The following is a 21,104-nucleotide window of genomic DNA, read 5'->3' as shown; positions in this document are numbered from 1 at the left end:
TTCCTAGGCTTACTTCTTTAAGTAATTTCTATTCTTTAAGTAATTTCTATTCTTTAACTTCTTTAAGTTTTTGAGAAATAGTCTTTTTCCTGCCTGCCGTTATCTTTTGGAGCTGGATTTTGGCCCAAATACTGCTTGAGTCACAGAATTGTTAACATTAAATCAACTTCTCCATGTTTCAGGCACACTTTGTTTAAATGCAAAATCTAAATCTACCTTTTTTTCCTGCAATAACAACCTCTTGCAAAATGGTATAAAATGTCTTTTGACAGTTTTGCCAGAAATTACCAGGAGAATATTTCTGATCAAAATGCAAAATTGTCTTCACTTAACTTGAAAAAAAACTTCAGTCCTGTGTTCTACCTACTGCATAAAACAGATTTTCACTGCAAGCATGATATACAATTCTTAATCCTAGAAGAAGGAATTAGGTTTATTGTGGATAATTTTCCTGCAGCCTCTAGATGAGAGCAGAGTATAACTTTTACCAAGCTCAGGTGCAAGGGCCAACATCAGAGACAAAATAAAGATAATTTATTTCAAAGGTGGTTATTCAAAATCATTGAATTTAGACTTTAGATTTGAAATCAGCCCTTTCAAATATTATATCCTTAAAGCTGATTTTTGTGGATTCTGTATCCTGGCTCTTTCTTTTCAGCTTCTTTACTCATTTTGAATGTCAAAGTGTGGTGATTCCCCTCTGGAAGCTGGGCACATGCCAAACAATGCTCCAGGAACTGAGTATCCATGGAAGGCTGGGAGTGATGTTTCCTAGTGAAGCAGGAGTCTGACTCTGCTGATAAGAGTGTGAAAAGAGGAAAAGTGGAAGTCAAATCTGGTGTTCTGTCTGTAGTGCCCAGGAAGATGAAGTTCAGTGATGGGCACAGGTTGGTGGGCAGGAGAACTGTCTCTGCTTATTGCAGTCAGGGCTGTGAGGAGCCTGACCCTGAAGGGTTTTGGTTCTTTCTGGCTCTGCCAGAGAAAGCAGCTGATGAAACAGAATTGCCAGCACTAGAAATGCTGGTGTCCAGGGACTGTGGTATCCTAGTATGTAGTGCTGGAATTGGGGAGGAATTGGACCTCAAAGATGAAGGGTCACCCACTAGAAGGTACAACCTTGGTAAAAGGCCCTGAAAGAATTAGTAAAAAGCAGGCACAGAGAACTTGCCTTGCTTGCTGTGATCCCAGAGTTGGGATGAAAGCAGCTGTGCTTCCATTCACACTCCTGAGCTATGGGATTACTCCTGGGGCACGGCAAGTGGTGTGCAGTGGGGGCAGAGTTACATTTTACATTGGGACCCCTTTGTATTTGTATTTAATATTGTTGCTACAGTTGTAGTGAATTGGAATAATTTTTATCTCCTAGGAACCCCAAAATCTTTTGCTGATGTTTTTTTTCCCTTGACATGGAAGACAATACCAGAGGTGGCATTAATGTGTGCAGTTCGATAGGCAGCTTTTCCAATGTAGTAGGTGCAAGAGGCAGAATTGCTGCTGGGGCTGGGCATGCTTTGCCCATTTGGCAGGCCAGCATCAGGAAGACAAATATTTCAGCTGAAACCTCCTCCTGATCTTGTGGTTTGTGTCTGCTCCTTCTGCAAGTGCTACCTGTTCATTTATTAACCTCCTCTGCTGGAAGCTTCACGGAGCGTTTTCACCAGGGCTTTATGCGTTCTGTGTTAAACATTTTAAATGGCGTCATTCTTCCACACAGACTTAAATCCAACAGCTCCAGAGCCCTGACAGAGAAGGAGATGTGTGTTTTCTCTGTTAACTGGCCTGCCAAGGACAGGAGGGATGAGGGGGGAGAGCCCCTGTGTTTGCGTGGCAGGACTCCAGCGAGAGCGCAGGTGTTGGGAGAGAAGGCAATGGCAACCAGATGACATTCCTTCCCCTTGGACTGGCCATTGCTCAAACTGATTGTGGGTCCAGCAGTTGGACTGGATGATCTTAATGGTTCATTTCCAACCTAAATGATTCTGTGATACCCTTCCAAGAAAAGTGTTGTCTGCGTGTGCCTGTGTAAAATCCATGACATTAAAGCTTGGGTTCCTCTGACTAAAAGATTAGGGGGGTGGAATCACACTTGGCAACCACTGGGAAGATACAAGAAGGTAATCCAGACAGTGATTTATCCCAGCTGAGAAGTGAACTACCTTTCTGGAGGTGCTGGTGGGGCAGCTGATGTCAGAAGAAGCCCTCAACACTTACCTAGAGAACACTTACCTTGAGGTAGATGGAAGAAATTGAAAGCAGCAACCCTTGATACATGGAGAAAAATATTTTATCAACTTGTGCAAATATATCCTGTTTGCCTAAATGGTTATGGAAATGCTGCTGGTCTCTTCCTCTCACACCTGTGTGTGTGTGTGGCATTAACCATGCACCCCAGGGATTTTTTTAATCTCTTTTGCTAACACTGAGGAGTTTTCACATCCCTGTTTGGTAAAATGGCTCTGCCATCAGCCAAGTGTGGAAAGGGCTTTGATAACATTCAAGGTGAAACACTTGTCAGCTCTCACTTTATCCAGGAACGGATTATCTGGGCTGTGGAATAATGAGGTCATGTCTTTCCTCCACACCGCTGGCAGGAGCTTCGGATTTCACACAGGGGCAGCTGCTTACACCAAGCCTGCTCTACTTAATGCCTTTAAAGCTACCCTGCCTCCCTGTCAGCGAGTTCTCCCCAAGCTGAGGGTGTGAAACTTGCTCACACAGCCTCCTTTGCAGGGCCTGTGAGGGGCTCCTGGTGCTTGGATTGCTGTGCTGTCCCAGAGTTGGGTGGCTGGGATGCAGGAGCACAGGATGTGAGAAACAGTGACCTGTGCATGGCTACTGCACCCAAAATATAGAAGTGTGGAGCAGGATTTGGGGGTGGGTGGACCAAAGCCATGCAGCTGTTTCCAGGTGTGCCATGAGCAGCTTGCAGTCTGAATCTGCAGCTTTAATGCAGAGCTGTGGCAGTGAGAGTGGCCATGGACATGAGAGATCCCTAAAGCACACAAGTTGTGGGTGTTAAAGCCTATGGGTGCTTAAGTAGATTAGCAAACAAACAAATCCTTTAATATTCTGGAATGCTTCCTCACCACCTAAGTAGGGATTATTCCACCAAGCCTTCTGCCTAGTGAAAAGTCTGCCTTTCAGATAGCTGTGCTCTTTAATGATTTGTACTCTTCAGTTAAAAAAGAAAGAAAAGGAAAATCTGAAAGCATATCAAAAGTGTCTGTGTGGATTTCTGGAAAAGCACAAAAATGATAAAAAGAGCTCTTAAAAATATTCAAGACCTTGTAAAAACTGAGGTTGCTGCCGTGCAGGCAGTAGCATATGTAGGATGCTGCACCACAGAAGTTGCTACAATTTTATCCTTAAAATTTGTTTTACACAGCCCACTACGACTCTATGTACAAATACGTGACACAACTCGCCCACCACTTTTTTCCTAGCACTGTGAAAATCTTGGTTAAACTGTCAGCTTTCTATCTGAAACATTCAGAAACAACCAGTTACCTTGGTCTGATTCCACTTCCAGGCTTTCATCATCTGGGATTTTGGTAAAAAGCTGCTTTTGTTAATGTGTAATGCCTCATAGTAACCGGTTACACTTTTACTACAAAGGGGTGTTTTATTTTCCCGAGGGATGAATAGTAATCAAGGATCAGCTGGTAGTGCCAAGTGCCCTGATAACACAATTGGCTGCATACAGCTTTGTTAGGCCCCTTCCTGCACTGCCTGGCTGGGAGACTTTAAGAGAAGATGTTGGGAGAGCTGTTCTTTACCTACTGGGCTGTGGGGGAGCTGAATTTTGGGATCACTTTGTGTGCTGGGTGAGGAGGTAAGAGCTGGCTTTGGAGCACATGAAGCCCTCACTGATGAAGGACAGCAAGGGGAGGGTGGGAGAGGGGATGGATGGAGAAAATGCTTGAAAATAAACATGTGAATTAGAAAAGTTACCCTGGAATTCATCACTGACTGATTTTTGTGGAAATGTGTGGGGGTTGATGGAGTTGGAAGGAGACAGAAAGTGGGAATACTGATTCTAATCAGAGTAGGGGCTGATTTGTGTTATTTTGATGCTGATTTAGGTGAGCTGAAGGAGGGCTGCAGTCACCCTAGCCGGTGGTAGGAAGTGTCTCACTGCTAAGCACAAAGTGGAGTCTGGCTTTGATCTCATTAACCCCATCAGCACTGGAGTAGCAGGTGTGTTTCTGGAGCTTGACTCTTTCAGACACTTGAGGTGCATAGAAAGGGGCAGAGGTCACTTCAGAACCAAAAAAGGTAAGACACAGATCTTCCTCTTGTGATTTTTTTCAGAAATTTAGGGTCCAGTAAATCAAGAGAAATGAGGGGAATTCTGCCCCTTTTTTCAAAGAGAAGAGGAAAAGTTGAGGGAATAAAAATTTGAGGAGAAGTGGGGATTTCTAAACTCCACAAGAAAAACAATGAGATGGAGAAGAAGGAAAACCCACAGCAGGAATAACAGGAAGAGCATCTTGAAACAGCTTTGCACAAAGGTGGGCTTTATATCTTGCAGTCAGTTCTATTAGGATGTGACTTAGCCTGATTTTTTGAGAATACTCAATATCCTTAATAAGTGCCCTATGATTTTAAGCTGGATTTATCCTGCTGGATTGTCTTGGGAGGAAGGGTCACAGCTACAGAAGTTGAGCCCAAGCTGTGCAGACTACTTTGAGACTTCTGATTTAAAAATAGGATATAGAAGTAAAGTTGTATGTTACCTCTGAAATTCCACTGTTCCATCAATGAAGGGACCCCTACCTGCAATGACTTTGATAGTAGAGTGTGGGTGGAAGGAAAATAATTGTGGTTGTGACTTGCTGAGCCCCTCCAGTTGTAACACACTTGTCCTAAGTGAGGGCTGGAAACAAAACTCACATCATAACCTCAGGTTTTTAATCTCTGCAGATCATAATGAACTGTTTTAAAAGGGTGGTTGGAGGGTTAAGCTAGGAAGGACAAACTGGTAGTGTAATAACATCTATATTAAAAATAAAAAAACCCCAACCAACCAACACAGATGTAATGTATTATATAATCTCTGTTAAACTTGCTCTGGGAAACCCTCCAAGAGCCAGTGTCAGTCTCCATTTTGTACATGTCTGTACATAACCTTTGTAAGAATTTGTGTGAAGTTGGGTGGGGAAACAGAGAAACACAAAGTGAGAACAGAATGTAGCTTGGCCAAAGCCTTTCTGCAATGGTGCAGTAAGAGCAGGGACACAGGGGGGTTTGCTCCTGCCTGGGCCTTTCCCACCAAGCCACCCCCCCAGCACAGGTGCTGTCAGCCTCTCTTAGTTGCTTACAGATGCAGCATTTAATGAAATCATTGCTAATAAGTAATGGATAGAATAAGATAGGGGCTGTTTGTTCTCCAGGAGCTCGGGCACTGCCTGTCTCAGCATAGATGGTGTTCACTTACCTCCCAGCAGAGTAGTTTGGAACAGAGTGCATTCAGGCAGGGTGTTTGGATACAGGGGCAAAGCTGCTGAAAACAGAGGAATTATAATGAAAAATCCCCTTGTGAAATGTGAAAGAAGCTTTTTACACTCTGCTGACAAAACATCAGCCCAGCTGTATCGATCTACTGCTGAGCTCTCGTCAGCTTCTGTCCTTTCCACCTTCCTCCTGTCCTAGTCAGCTCTTCTTGTGACACTTTTGGAAGTCATCTCTCTTAACAGAGGTGTTGTTGTGCTGTTTCATTCCCATTCCCTGCCAGGAAGGATTGTTTTCCTCTACACAATTCAGCAGAGCAGCTGCTGGCACTGAAAATATTGATGATGTGGAGGTGATTTGGAACATGGCAAGTTTCCTCAAACAAACAAGTAATGCAGTTACATTCATGGGCTTTGGCTGAGCTTTCCTGTCATGAAATACACTGAGAAAATATTTTTTTCAGGCTTTTTAAATTTTAGTCTGAAACCTAAGTTTAAAACAGAGCTGATGGACCAACTGCTGTCTAAGCTATCTTTAACAGGAACAGTGGGTCTGGTTTAGCTGTTCCTCAAGGAGCAGACAGGGAATAATTCCCCATTTACTGCATCTCTCACATTAACTTTGAGTCTTTATAAACACAAACTAGGATATGTATGGGTATCCTAGTACCTAACAGCATGTGGAAAGAGGGATGTGATTTAGAAAATGCATGCCTTGGGCATTCTTAGCATCTCAGCTTGGTTTTCCTGACATGATGCCTCCTTTCAATCCCTTTTTTCTTTTCCCACAGAGGTCTGACAGTAGGAATTGTCCCTTCCTGCCTTAGAAAGAACTCTTGAGCAAATTATTCTTTCTGTGTCTTCCTAAGAAGTGCTGAGCACTTTTACTTTATAGCAATTGGCACCCTGGAAAATTTAAGTCTGCAGAAGCTAATGAACCTACAGGAGTGTTTGTAATTGACTCCAAGTTGTTGTTTTTTCATGTGGCAAGTTTTAAAAAAACCAGCACATGGTTTTGAAAGGTAATTCTTGACATCAGTCCAGCTCCAAAAATGTTGTTTTCCATTTTCCTCCCATGTTTCACACTGTTGGTGTGTGATGAAATTCGAGTAGTGCTACTGCTGAGCTGCTGTGCTCTTGTAGCCTTGTGGTGAGAGATCTTTTCCATGTCTTTTCAACCATAAAAGAGTAAAAGCAAGGTGTGGTGTTGGTTTGTTTGTTTTCTCCCCTGTACAAGACCTGCAGCAAAGACTCAAAGAATATGGTAAAATATATTGAATACTGATCTTAGGTGCATAAAAGTTTAAATTTTTTGTAAGTGGGACATTTGGAGGAGAATTAGAAAAGTCATGTTGGTTTGCTATGAGAACAGAGTGGTGTGTAAGTTCTAACAGATTGATGTTTAGGTTTTGATAACTGCCCTCTGCAGAGCTGCAATCCAGCCAGGTGGTGACAGCTATTTCACTACTCTGAGAGGTATGGACATAAATAATAGCTGAGCAGTTGACCTCAATACCTGCTGGTGCTGAAGATGACCTTTCTTGAATACTCTGAGGTCTGTCTGGCCTTCCATGTAGAAAATACTAGGACCCACTAGGGAATTGTCAGATTTTTTTGGGGTTTTTTTTTGTTTGTTTAATAATCAGGGAATTACTTCAAACATTGAGTTCAGCCAGGCAGTGATGTCCACAGTTCTAAGCTAATATAAAATGTGTGTTTTCTGTTTTTCAACTGGACACACTTGTCATTCTTATCTTTATTCAGATGCTTCTTTTAGGTTAGATGATACTGCTGAAAACCTATGGAAAGATTGTTGTAGGCAACAGTGCAGTCCCTCCCTTGGGAATGTTGTGGTATTACAGTGCTGCTCCAAGAAATGTCACCTTGCAGCAGCATCACTGCAGTGTTTTAGAAAGCTAATGGGTAGGCTAATTTCGGAGGAAATTCTATTTTCTGTGTAAATTTCAAAACTACTGAACTTGGGAGACAATAGAGACAGATCCTGGCTAGGCTTTGAGATGGTTTAAACAGGGTATGTGTCACTAATAGATGTGGTCTTGGCAGATGGAAATTCTCTGGCTTCTCAAAGACAGCATGTTTAATTGATCAGGGAAAGAAACAAGAATCACAGGAGTGGTTTCAAAGTAGAGAGTTATGGAGGGAATCTAAAAGAGGGACCACCCCCCCAACACACACAAACACAGAGTTTCTGGTGTCACAACCTCCCTGTGTTAAGTGTGTGTCTGTGCATGTCCCCCTGGGTGGGAGCCAGCAGGAGAGGCAGTGCAAGCTTTCTCCATGGCTTGTGTGGAACCAGAGCAGCCTGTCTCCCACCCCAGTGGAAATGAGGGGGTTTTCATCAGCAATGTGACAGTATGTGCAGGGGCATGTGTGTTTTCTGTTCTTCACTGTCAAGGGTTTTCCCAGTCCTTTTTGGTGGGAGAAATCCGACCTTTTCAACCCATAGGCTCTTGATGGATATTATTTTTTACACTGTCTCCAAAATATCAAAGTCTCCTGACTTCCTCAGTCTCAAAGGGAACCAAGGTTAACTTTGATTTCCCAGGAACAGAATCTGGCCCTTGACACTGAATATTCTTTGGCAGGTCGTTGTTACTACGGAGCAAAATTCCAAGATGTGACTGGCAAGCTCTTCTAGAGTACAACAAACCCCATCAAACATGCAGGGGGTCTCTTGGCACTTTATACTTGAATTGCCAAATGCAGAATCTGTCAGAGAAGTAAGACCCAGAAAATGGGAAAAGGATGAAAAAATAGAGGTTAATAGCAAATTATATTTTATCACTCTCTCGTTGGGATGTGGGAAAGTGACATCACTGTAGTCTTGTAGATTTGTGGCAAGAGATTTCAGCAATAGAAGAGTAAAAGAGAGGTGGGGGGCTGTTTATTTGGTTTTTTCCCCTGAGAAGTTAAAATCTGTAAATATTGAAGTGAATGATGCTGTGGCCAGAATCCTATGTGAATCCTGTGACATGTTCCTTTTCTTGTAGCCGGTTTCTGGTGAGAAAGCAGTGACAGCTTCTGAGCTATCTGAGAACTGGCTCTCTAGAAACACATTTTCTTTAGCACCATTTGGTACCACACAAGTGTATGAAGGCTCAGAGGAAGAAGTTGCCATGAAAAAAATTGCCTGTTGCAAACTTCCCTTCAAGAGATCTATGGAAGAACTTCCTTGCTGTTTGCATTTGCCTGTTAAAATCTCTCTGAAATGCCTTTCAGTGGTAAAGCAGAACCAAGAACATGACACAGATGTGAGGCTACTGCGTCCCCACAGAAGCTGCTGCAGCCACGGAGGGAACCTAAACTTTGGTTGTTGACACACTGTTCTCAAGAGCGACAAGAGAGATTGTGTTCATTAGGCCAACCCCATCATTCTTGCTAAAAGCAGGCTCAGGTTTCCATGTATATTTTCAAATCAAATTAGAAACGCTGCTCCCGAGACCTCCTTCAGCTGACAGTGACGGATTGCACAACCTGATAAACAGGAGGCATTCCTGGAGCTGTGCTAACACCCCAGTTGCCACAAGTGCTGAGATAATAAAAACATGCACAGAGCCATGGATTTAAATTAGCAGAGAGCTTCTCCTCTTCCCCCAGTGAAGCAGCCCACTCCTGGGGAGAGGCCACTTCTCCAGCAGAAATGGGAAAGGTTTGTGTCTGTGCAAGGAATTGTGTCCCAGTGCAATGGAAAAGGCAGTTTGCTCAGTGCTAGGACCGGAGATAAGGACTTGTAGATAATTTATGGTAGATGAGAGTAAGTTATTATTGGTATTCAGTAATAATGACAATTTTTCTTTTTCACAAAACTGTTCATACAGATGAAGATGGAGTCATATTAGCTAAAATAGTTAACAATTAATACAAAGTAAGGAAGATATGGTCAGTAGCTTAGAATATCTTGTGCACATGCAGGCAACCCGTGTAGCAGCTACACATGAAGGCTAGAGAGGCAGTTCTCTGAGGAAGATTAAACTTGATCAGGAAACAGTAACTCTGGGTACCTGAAGGAGAGGTGTAGAGGTACCAAGTTGCCTGTATGTCAAAGGAGTGGTGGAAAATGAAGAGACTTGCTGTGGCCTACCCTTAGGAGAGTGAAGTTTTGCCTGTGGTTACCCAAGGAAAATTACTGCTTTCTTTGATACAGTGCAGGAGATGGGGAAGGGCAAGTGTGTTCTCAGATTTTCAGCCTATTTTACAGACTTTGGCATTTTCCTCCTGTTTAATTTGGGCACAGACTAAACCCCTCTCTCTGCAGCATTTCCCCGGTGCTTTGATTCCACATTCAAATGTTCATGAGGTAGGTTCACGTCGAGGTTCGTCCTTTTGTTGTTGGAGGTTTGCCTGGCTGCTGCCTTTTACTGTCTCCTCTGCCTCTAAGAAAAACTGATGTTATCTCCTGAAGTGAAAGCTACAGGTTCTATTTGTAACTGAGGATTTCCTGTGTGCCTTTCCCCAGCCCCAGCAGTGACGGCAAGAGGCAGCGGCGCACACGGGCTGTGCATCTTCAGAGAGCTTTGAGAACAGCCCCTGCACAGGAGCTGAAGAAATCCCCAGCCACCCGTGCCTTTGATCTCAGATAAAGGTCAACCTGTCTGCTAGAAAGTGTGATGGGAAACGCTGCCACATCAGCCTTCGCTTTCTCTTCCTTACGCTGAAGTGATTCACTGTACGTGTCAGGGTATGCCTTCACCACAGCACTCATGGTGTTCGGCTCCTGGGAGCAGCTCTGTTTATCTCATGCACCAGCTTAAGCCAGGGCCAGCAAGATTTCATGAGAGCTGCTGAGAAACTGCCCACAGCACTTGTTATTACAGCAGTGTTCCATAGCCTGTTGTTGGTTTGTTGGAGAGTTTTTAAATCATGAAATCATTTAGGTTGGAAAAAAATCTTTAAGGTCATTGAGTCCAGCCATCAACCCAGTGTCACCAACAGACCAGTCCCTAAGTGCCACATCTACACAACTTTTAAATCCTTCCAGGGCTGGTGATTCAGCCAGCTCCCTGAGCAGCCTGTTCCAGTGCCTTCAATGAAGAGTTTTTTCCTGCTCCCCAATCTAAATCTCCACTGGTGCAACTTGGGGCCATTTCCTCTTGCCTTGTAGTATATATATAGGCCTGGTGGTGTGTTAAAAAATTAGTTATGCTGCTCTTGTCCCAGCAAGCATTCAGAGTTTCTGAGACTCTTCAAGCACTGACAACTACAAAGTTCCACCTGACCCAAACTCAAAGTTGCTGACACACAAAGCTTTGGGGAGCTGCAGGTTCCAGTTGGTTCTCCTGATGCCATCTCTGCAAGATCATCACTGGTGAGGGAAGTAACTGACCTACACATGCTACAGGTAAGACTGGCACAACAATTTGGTTCATAATTTTGTTATACATGCTAATGGAGGGGGTGTTTAGTTGCCTTTGAATTCCTCTGTAACCTTAGAAATGTTGTTGCAGCTGTGAAGATTGGTTATGAAGTGACAAGTAACATGCATAAAGGGAAGCACTTCCCCTGCTGAGTCTCCTCAAAGCCATGTTGGCTTTGTGACTGGGGCTGAGTGTGTCTTCCTTCCTTCTGGGATTTGTGTGCCTTAGCAAGGCTAAGTGATGCTGCTTAGGGAGCAAAAGAATAATATTTCCAGGTGGGATCCATGGAAATAGTTGTTACTGATGGTGGGAGGATCACAGTTTATCCAGTGCATCTTTACAAAGGTCACTTAAGTCACCTAGAGATAAAAGTTGCTTCTAGGTGTGGATTAGGAAGAAAACCAAACAAAAAGCTAAGCAAGGATTGTGGTTTTGATCTGTCCAGTGCACCTTCTGGCACTCGGGCTGCCATGAGGGAGAAGTAGCATGTGACTGCAGAAGGTGGGGATTATCTCCAGTACCTGATCCTCAAAGTGGAAACAGGGGTTGGATGGCTGCTCTGGGCCATCTTTCAGTCTCTTGAACCCCATTCCAGACAGGTTTTTCTGAAGGATTTACTTCAGGCACACAGGGCTGGTCTCTATTGACTTGGTGTCAGCTGAGCCACCTGTAGATGACGGTTTGGAGATAGAAAATAACTTGGTTGCATCAGATTCCTGCCTGAGCATCAATCCTCAAATTAAGGCCATGGCAGGATGTAGCCATAGGTGCCAGTTCATTCTCCAGAATGTAGCTCTCCTTTTTCTAATCAGAACTTCTCATTGCTATAATTTCCAGGATTAATCTAGTGAGATGGACTTCTGTGAGGTGCAGGAATGTTTGCTTGAGCCTGTGGAGAGCCTTTGGATATCGCTGGAGGGTTTTTCCTTCTTTCCATGAAGTATTAATTCAGGTGCCAGGTGATAGTGAACACCTGCCAGTACTCTTGGTTATTTGACTGACCCATTTAAGCCTGGTATTATGTTTCTAAAATCAAGCTCTCACACTTGGCATAGAATTTTTTAAGGTGGTCCTGGCTTAGAGATGTGAAAGGAGAGGTGTTGAGTTGTTTTTAGGGTTGTATCCTAGGAAAAACGTATATGAACTTTTGTGAGAACAGAGCCCTGCTACTTCCAAAGGCTCCAAGATGAACTCACACCACTAAGAGTACTCTGCAGGAGTAGTGTTTTTTTAAAATTTTCTTAGTCATTTTGGTTCTTCAGTTGGATTTTTTTTTCTCTTCATAGGTTTTTGTAACTCTTATAGGTTCCAAAGTTTTCAGATGGATTTCACTGAAAATGATTTTGTACTTTGTGCTCAAGGTGTGCCTGAGAATGCTTTTGGTGAACAACCACGCTTTCTAAATCCCACAGCAATATTAATACTGATTTGGTGTACTTTCATTCCACACCAAGGATTTTTATGCCATTGTTTGTCCTTTGAGCCTCTCTCATTGGAGAATGGTATTTATGGTTTGTCTGTATCAGCAATCTGTTAATTACAAACTCAGAAGTATTAGGAGTCATACTGTCACTAGGTACTATATTCTAGTATTCAGTATAGAACCTCTAATGCATGGAAATTTTATTTCATAGAGAGATAGGTGATTCAGATAAAGGTTGTGCATAATGATGGAAATTTTAAAAATGCAGTTTAGGTGATTTTTTTCCAAACTTAGTAAAGTTTAATGGAAAACAACTCTGCTACATCCCACGAGCGTGAGCTGGGTGCACAGACTGTCACCGAGTGCCCCCTTTGTGGTACAATCCTGTTTGTAGGGATTGTTTGCCTTTGGATGTATGTTCCTGCTAAGCAGCTCCACATATCCTTAGCACATACTTCTTTTCTTTGGGGCAAAAGGTGGGAGAATGGTTTTTTTCTGAAAGAGATTGCTAGTGTGTTTCAGATAAACTTAAGGTGTTCAGCCAAGTACTGGAAGCCTCAACTATTCCAATACTTTACATGTTGTTATGAAATAATTCTCAGAATTTGAATGTGCTTTACATTATTTTCCCATGTTCTTTTGGTGGCCTGTTTAAATACTCCACTCAATGAGAAAAACCAAACCCCCAAAACTCACATGCCAAAGGTAATATCTAGACATAAAACTACTGGCTTGGAAAGCATCCCTGTATCTCTGGCACCATGGCAGAGATGCAGTGGTGAGCTTTGGGAACGATGGCAAGAGCCGCTTCCTATCTCATGGCAGGATGACAAGAGGGAATGCTCTTCTCGGGTCCTCAGCTGCCTCTGCAATAGTCAGAAAGAAGCAGAAAATATCTTGTGAATATAAACCAAGGGCTGTTCCACCTGGCTTGAAGGGCGCTGACAGTAAAACACAGTCAGGAATCTCTCTGTAACGCTGTCAGACAGAGGAGCGTGGCAGAACTTCAGCCCTTGAGCAGAGCCCAGTGCCCAGCGGGGCCGCGGCAGCTCCATGAGCGCAGGCGGGGGCAGCTCCGAGCTGCGCCCGGCCGAGCCCCCGGGGCGCTCCCTCTGCCGGCGGGGCCTCGGGGCCGGGAGGAGCCGCGGCTGCGGGACAGCGCGGGCCCGGGGCCGCAGAGGGGCAGGTCCTCCCTCCTTCCCTCCTTCATTCCCTCCCGCCCTCCTTCCTTCCCCGGCGGCCCGCGGGAGCGGCGGTGCCCGCGCGGGAGCGGCTCCCGGCGGGAGGGCGGGGAATCCACGCCGGGATTTCTGAGGCACACTGACATCAGGGGGGCGCGGCCGGCGGCGGGCGGGGGCTGCGCGCTGAAAGGCGGCGAGGCGCGGCCCGAGTCACTCCGGAACGGCGGCGGGGCAGCGCGGAGCGGCTGCCGGCACTGCCCGGGCTGGATCCGCGCCGCCAATGTGCCGCGGGAGGCGGGCGCTCACCCCGGCCCTAGGTAAGCCCGGGCGGCGCTCGCCGCGCCGCGCACCCACCTCCCGCCGGGTCAGGTGCGGGCGGGCGGCCGGGGCTCCCCGCGCCGCGCTGGGGGCGGCCGCGCTGCGAGGCGTGCGGGAGGTGCGGGCGAGCCGCGCTCGCTGCTCCGTGGGGCACCGGGCGGGAGAGCCGGGCCTCGGCTGCCCGGGCCGGCAGCGCTGAGCTGGGCGCGATTCGCTGCTCGCAGAGAAGCTCCGGCTCGGTACTCGCCCGTCTCGCCCGGCGCGGGGTCTCCGGCGCGTCGGAGCTTTGCGCGACCCTCTCGAGCCTGCGGAGACCTCGGTGCCAGACTGCGGCGTGCGGGGTCGCCTCTCCCCGCCGCGTCCTGCCCCTGCCCCGAGCCTGTCACTCGGCCCCCGGCAGCGACAGCCAGCACATGGCTGTGTGCGGGGAGCTCGCAGGGCCAGTGCATTGCGCTGCCTCTGGCTTCGTTCGCAGTTCGCTGAGCTCTGCCTGGAAAGCCAGAGCCGCTTCTTGATCGCTGTAAAAAGAAAATTAAAAATCAAAACGAAAAAGAAAAAACCCAACCCAGTCTTTCGCACCAGAGGTTGTGGTTGCACTTTGCCAGACGGGACTTGCGGCAAGGACCATGCGGTGAAGCCGAGCGCCGGAGCGGGACCGCAGCGCTGCACTCTGCGATCGCAAAGGGAAATAACAAACAGCCGGAGCGGGAGCCGCGCACCCGCCGCCTCTTCCCGGAGACCTGCATCGCAACAAGCCCCGCTGCCTGCCGCAGCCTGCAGCCGCCTGAGGCTCGTTCCACACACTCCGCTTTGCAGGAAGGGCTGGATTTGCTCCCCCTCGCCTCCGGACCGAGAGAGCTGCGGCCGAAGGAGAGCGCCGCTTCCACGGGCGGCCGGGGCCGCTGCATGCTGAGCCCCGGGAGAGGGGAGCTGCGGTGGGCAGGAGAGCGGGGCTTTTCTCCGCTGGCCCAGTAGGACCTGGAGATCGGCGAGCGAGGGCTGTGCGGGGACGAGGAGCGCAGCCCGCCGGCCTTCCCCGCCCCGGGGGCCGGGAGAGCGAGGAGCCGAGGCCCCGCCGCCCCCCGCCCGCTGGATTTGCCGTTCCCGACGGCTCCCTGCACATCAGTAAGTTGGGACCCGCCGTGCGCTCACAGCGGGGCCGGCGCTGCCGCAGCCAGCAGGTGCCGCGGGGCGCTGCGGCGCCCGCCCGGTGAGGGGCGGCCCCGACCACCCTCCCACCGTCCCCCTCCCGGAACGGAGGCACCGTGCTGCTGCGGAAGGCTTGCTAGGGACCGTGGCCGGCTGCGAACGCGCAGAACGTCAAAAACACCCCTAAGCGCTTCTCGCAGGTGGGGGCTGGAGGGGCTCAGGCGGGGGTGCCGAGGCGCAGCGCGGGAAAACCCCGGGGCTGAGCGGCCGCTCGGCTGCCGCTTTAAGCGCCAGGTAATCTGCCCTCCCGAGGCAGGGACGGGCTAAGATCTGCCTTCCCCTGAGGAAGAGAGAGAGAAGGAGGGAAAGGAAGGGGAAAAAAAAAGCCTGTGTTTTCATTCATAACTTTTTTTTTCTTCCCCTTTTCCCCTCCTCTTCCTTCCTCTCCGTCAGCGCCGTGATCCGCTCCGCTCCGCTCGGGGCGCAGAGGGCGCCGCGCCGCCGCCGCCCGCCCGGGGCTGCGGGGAGCGGGGCGGAGCAGGGCGGGCCGGGGGGGCTGGCGGCGTGTCCGAGCGGGTGTGGAGAAGGGGAGGGAAGCGGGATCCCACCCCCGAGGTGCGGGGAGGGAGTGCAGCCCCGGGTGCAGAACCGTGAGGGCTCTCGCCGCCTGCGCCGTACGTTATTTTATTATTTTGCTGTACTCGTTTTTATTTCATTGTCCGGGGGGGAAGCAGTTTACGAGCGATCTGCGCGGGGGTGGAGGTGGCTGGTTCAACTCTCGCCCCGGTCTGCAGCTGGGCTTGTCAGTCTGCGCCGCGTTGATGTTGCGCTTTCCCCCCAAAGATGGCACTGGATGTCTTTTGCATTTTCTTGGGATATTGTTTTTCATCCCCTAGGGAGCCCAGCTCCTGGCTGCTACAGCTGTAAATCTTTCCCTTTTCGCATTCATTCACCCTTGGTCTGTTGTGGATTTGTATTCAGTGCTCGTGAGGAAGGCTGCTTCTTCTGTGGAGTAGGAGGAAATTCTTTGCTGGAGAGTGGCGAGGCACTGGCCCAGGAAAAAACTGTGAATGCGCCCGTCCCTGGAAGTGTCCAAGGCCAGGTCGAATGGAGCTCTGAGCCACCTGGTCTAGTGGAAGGTGTCCCTGCCCATGGCAGGGGCTTTGGGACTGCAGAGTCTTTTAGGTCCCTTCCAACCAAGCCATCCTGTGATTCTGTTCTGTGAATTAGAAGCGAGAGTGTTTGGTTTTCTGTTTAATCTGGTGACCACAAAGCCCACACAGGTGATGTTAGATGTAAAATGAAATCTTTGACTACTGGCTGAGGACAAAGATGTTGTGTCAAGGCAGACGCTGTCACTTTCTGCTCATGGTGACTGCCTGCTAGAAGAAACATTTCCTCCTCTTGTTCTTCCTGTGCTTCCACACCACGGTGCCTTTTACTGTCTGGAGTGGGGAACAGCTCCATGCTGGCTGTGGTCTGGGTACACAGGACACCCTCGTGGCATTATTGGATGAGGTTTTGAAATGCGTGATAGCACTCACCTTTCTCTGCTTTCAGGTAAACACGTCCCGGGGGGTTATGAAAAGGGACTTTTCCTCTGGCTGACAGTAAAGAAAAGCAGTTTGTTGTCTTGGTTCCCTGCATAAATGTGGCACTTAAATACTCAGCTACATTTTTGTGTAGGTGCAGAACTGTCACTGCAGTTTTCTCAGTGTTGCAACCTTCGAGTCTCTCACTAGGCAGGATGGAAAGGGATGGAAACATGTAACATCTCAACTATTTTCCTACTATTTAAAAGATAGACGAGCAGATGTTCTGTTTATTTGAGAAGCTTTTAATCTCTCTTTTGAAAATGGGTTTGTTCTTTGCTTGTGTTTTGAGGTTCTTGTTGAGGGGTTCTTATCTGCTCTTAACGTTCTCATGAACGCTCAGGTACTTTTTGTTTGACACCTAGTTCATCTAAGCCTTTTCTAGCCCATTCTTCTTTCACACTCCGGCCTGTGGTCAGGAAATATTTGAAAACAGGCTGTTTGCACCCTTGCTTTAATTTTATAAAGGAGCATATTAGATGTGTAAGGCTGAGTTACTTTCTCACAGAAAATGTCTTGGCCACTTGACAGCACTTAGTTCAGGACTCTGTAATGCACATACGTCACTTGAAGAGGGAGACTTTCCAAATGCACTAGGAAGCAAATCTGTGGAGCCTTCTGATGCTGCACATTCAGGGAGAAGAGTGAGAACTGGGCTCGTTCCTCACTCTGCCATTCGGAACAGGAACATGACCGAAGTGGTGTTCTTGGCTGTTTCCAGCTCAGTGTCAGGGGCATTCGGAATTGCTGTTGCTAGAGACAGATGCTGAGTTCAGTAGCAAGGGAGAGGCACTTCCCATGGCTTGCCAAGAAAGCATACAAGTTAATACTGGATTTTTATTTTTTAAATTTTTTTTTTAAATGGCATGGGGTCTCCTTTGCATTCCTGATCCATGATGCCATACCCAGACTCTCCCCATTGCTGGACTTTGGCCAGATCCTCAGCACTGCTGTAATCCCCTGCTGAAAGTGATCAGTACCAGGTGGCTGGGGCAGTTTGGGCTTTGCCAGATCATTTCTGTTTTCAGAAAGTATCCGGTGCTTTATCCCTCCGCTGCCCTTGATCTCGAGTGTGTATATGTACACACGCAGTGTTTATTTACACCTTCTGTCTCCTTCCTTATTTCAGGATTTCAGATGCATGCCAGGTTCCCGCTGAATGCCAGCAGCAGAGATCACTACAGATGGAGCCTCAAAGTCAGCACGGCAGCGGCGGCTCCCTGGTGGTGATTCAGCAGCCCTCCCTGGACAGCCGGCAGCGCTTGGACTATGACAGGGACGGCCAGCCCGCCACCATCTTGTCACTGGACCAGATCAAGGCCATCAGGGGCAGCAACGAATACACCGAGGGGCCGTCGGTGGTGAAGAAGCCGGCTCCGCGGACGGCGCCGAGGCAGGAGAAGCACGAGAGGACTCACGAGATTATACCGATAAATGTGAATAACAACTACGAGCACAGGCCCGGCCAGGCGGGGCACGCGGCCCACCCGCAGAACGCCCGGGCTCCCGTGCTGAGCCGCTCCACCAGCACGGGCAGCGCGGCCAGCTCCGGCAGCAACAGCAGCGCCTCCTCGGAGCAAGGGCTGCTGGGGCGCTCGCCGCCCTCCTGGCCGGGCTCCGGCCACAGACCCGAGCGGACGATCCGGGCGCAGCCCAAGCAGGCGGCGCTGATCGTGGACGATCTGAAGGGGCCTCTGAAAGAGGACCTGACGCAGCACAAGTTCATCTGCGAGCGGTGCGGGAAGTGCAAGTGCGGGGAGTGCACGGCGCCGCGGGCCCTGCCCTCCTGCCTGGCCTGCAACCGGCAGTGCCTGTGCTCGGCCGAGAGCATGGTGGAGTACGGCACCTGCATGTGCCTGGTCAAAGGCATCTTCTACCACTGTTCCAACGACGATGAAGGGGACTCATACGCGGATAATCCCTGCTCCTGCTCCCAGGCACACTGCTGTTCTAGGTACCTGTGCATGGGAGCCATGTCCTTGTTCCTGCCTTGCTTGCTCTGCTACCCTCCGGCCAAAGGATGCCTAAAACTCTGCCGGGGCTGCTACGACCGCGTCAATCGTCCGGGCTGCCGGTGCAAGAACTCCAACACGGTCTATTGTAAACTGGAGAGCTGCCCCTCCCGGGGTCAGGGCAAGCCCTCATGATTTTGGGAGGGAGGTTTACTTCCCCCAACTTCAGTTTTTCAGGTTGTAGCTCATTTTTTTTCCCTCTCCCCATCTTTTCTTCTTCCCCCCTCCTCTCCCATTTTGTGAGGACTGTTGCTTTCTTTTCCTTTCTGTCTGCCCAACTCCAGACATATGAGCTCTTCCCCTTGCATCTTTGCTCTCCTCCTCCTGCTGACTTGGCTGAGTGTGGAGCGTTTCACGCAGTCACTGCTGCTCTTTGGTAAGTGTGGACCTGGGATCTGCACCTGCCGCTCCTTCGGGCACGGTCTTTGAGTTTGTAACTGAACCACTCCTGAAAGAGACAGTGAGGGCTCACTGGGCTCTTGAAGCTTCTTGCTCTGTGAATATCTTCCCAAAGATGGTTTTTTTTTTTGTTCTCAGCAAGTTATGGTTTTTTTCTCCTTAACCTCCTGGGTGCCAAGGAAGAATAACTTTCAGTCCTGAGTGAGCTGGATTGTGAAATAACTTTTTGTGTGTGTTCTTTCTGGAGAGGGATGTAAAATAAAGGCTTCACCAAATGAAAGGCCTGACTCTTCTATAAGCAGCCTGCTTCTTTTCGCATCTTTTTTTTTTCCCTCTCTTTTTCTCTTAACTTTTGGAACATTCTCAGACCTGAGAATTGTCCAGCCTTTTTTTTTTTCCTTTTTTTTTTTTTTTTTTTTTTTAATATTTTCAGTGTAACTTCAGTTTTTGCTACACTATGTAGATCTTCACATTGGAGACATTGTGGCTGCAACATACTCATTTGTTTCTTCTGCTGTCCAGTCTTTGAAGGATATTTCTTACTCCACCCTCCTAATCCAGTTTTTATAGTCTGTCAGTATCAGTTGATATTAAAGTTGGTGGTGTTCATATATCCAAACAGCCTTCAGGTGTCATTGAGTCACCTAAATGTTCTTGAATCCTTCAAGTCTCTTGTGATCCTTTGGCTTAGTGAGTTTAGCTCTGCTCTGTACTTTATAATTTTATTCTGTCCCTGTTTTATTGCCTTAGCCACAAATTGTGGTCCTTTTTTGTATATTTTATGTATAAAACACAAAGTTGAATCCCAACTATTTTTAAGACAAAAGTCTGTTAAAACTTTTTTTATTGTAAAGAATATTTATTATGTGAATCTCTATTATTTTATGATATTTATTGCAAAAGACTTCGAAAATGTACTCATGTCTGAATATAACAAAATATCAATACTTAACGAAATAAGGATGACACGAAGAAAGTACATATGTTAACTATAATGCAGAAAATATATTAATTAATGAAAATGCCTCTGGATTTCTTTTGTTACAATGATAGGTTGTGAGCTACCTGTGTGTATTGCTGGGCTCTTCCTCCTCCTTCAGGTCTGTCAGGTGACAACCAACCTCCTATTGATACTTCAAAGCCACTAGTCTGTGCTCTAGTTTAGTTTACCTAATTTTAAGTTTAAGCCAACTATGTATCAAATAAGGGATGTTTAATACAATTGAATCTGTGTTGTGCTTAACAGTGCCAAGAAATAGAGGCTCTATTTATTTACCAAAGCATTTGGAAATACATTTGTGGAGGAGGAAACCACAACTTCCAAGTTGGTTTCTTTTTTGGTGTTTGGTTTGTTTTGGTTTTTTGGGTTTTTTTTTTAAGGAATACCACATTAACATGCAAAGCCCTTTTAAATTTTCCCATATAGAATTTCCTGGCTGGTTAAATTGTGCAGCAGTGGAAGAAATTAATCTCCCCACCTCAATTCTAAATAAAAAGCTTGGAGCCAGGATGAAAAATAGTGATTGTGTTGCTGTAGTTTGGTAGCTTTGAAATCTGGGAATGTGTGTGTGTTTGGGCCTATGTCTATGACTTATTTGGTTCTTTTCCCATATGTTTTCCAATGTCAACTGAGTCTTCTGTCCTTAAATTAAAGGCTCTTAAGGTTGACCTAAGTGTCACAGCTACTTGTGGCCATTTAACACACATTCAACAGAAAAAGCTTTTCATTAAGAGTGAATGGGGAGACCTCATTCTTTTCCTCATGTGGGTCAAGGCTACATCACTATTCTCCTGAACTTTAAAAGTTTTAAATGGATGCAATTTCACATGGCGTTCAGAGTAAGTGGTTCTAGAGAAACTCCACTTCAGAACAGAGCAGTGACTTGACAAATGTGTCATATCTTGCTCTTTTTTGAAGTCCTGCTGCTTTGAATTACCATATTCAAGCTGCTCTGACTCCCAGCACGGTGATGATTTGAATAAGCTCGGCTTTTTGTAGTTCATTCCATCCCAGCTGATGCAGTGTCATGGAACAGAGCTGACTGAGAGGCTGATTTTTTATTGAGCAGCACAGATGACCCCTGAGAGGTACAAAGAGACATCATCACCTGAGTACACCCAGCAATGCTTTGCAAGGTGCCGGTGGTGCTGCTCCTCTGTGGGACAGAAGTGACAGCCTGGGGGGCAGCACTGGATGCACGTGGA

General features: G+C 47.4%; 1 protein-coding gene across 7 annotated transcripts; it reads left to right on the top strand.

Annotated features, from left to right (window-relative positions):
• The first annotated feature begins 77 nt into the window (after positions 1–77).
• SPRY1 (sprouty RTK signaling antagonist 1) lies at positions 78–20,511 on the top strand. Of its 7 annotated transcripts, XM_064711592.1 has the most exons (4): positions 78–3,832; positions 4,083–4,275; positions 9,928–10,809; positions 17,618–20,511. In XM_064711592.1, the coding sequence occupies exon 4, from the start codon at positions 17,673–17,675 to the stop codon at positions 18,633–18,635; it is 963 nt and encodes a 320-aa protein (XP_064567662.1). In that variant the 5' UTR covers positions 78–3,832; positions 4,083–4,275; positions 9,928–10,809; positions 17,618–17,672; the 3' UTR covers positions 18,636–20,511. The 7 variants fall into 7 exon arrangements, with proteins under 7 accessions (XP_064567662.1, XP_064567663.1, XP_064567661.1 ...); XM_064711593.1 differs by lacking the exons at positions 78–3,832; positions 4,083–4,275 and adding an exon at positions 9,578–9,768; XM_064711591.1 differs by lacking the exons at positions 78–3,832; positions 4,083–4,275; positions 9,928–10,809 and adding an exon at positions 13,615–13,746 and having other exon boundaries at positions 17,618–20,510.
• Positions 20,512–21,104: the final 593 nt, after the last annotated feature.

This window comes from Zonotrichia leucophrys, chromosome 4, assembly GCF_028769735.1.
Source record: "Zonotrichia leucophrys gambelii isolate GWCS_2022_RI chromosome 4, RI_Zleu_2.0, whole genome shotgun sequence".
In the NCBI taxonomy this organism is placed as follows: Eukaryota; Metazoa; Chordata; class Aves; order Passeriformes; family Passerellidae; genus Zonotrichia; species Zonotrichia leucophrys.
Note: the sequence above shows the minus strand (reverse complement) of the source record. Positions and strands in the feature narration are given on the sequence as shown.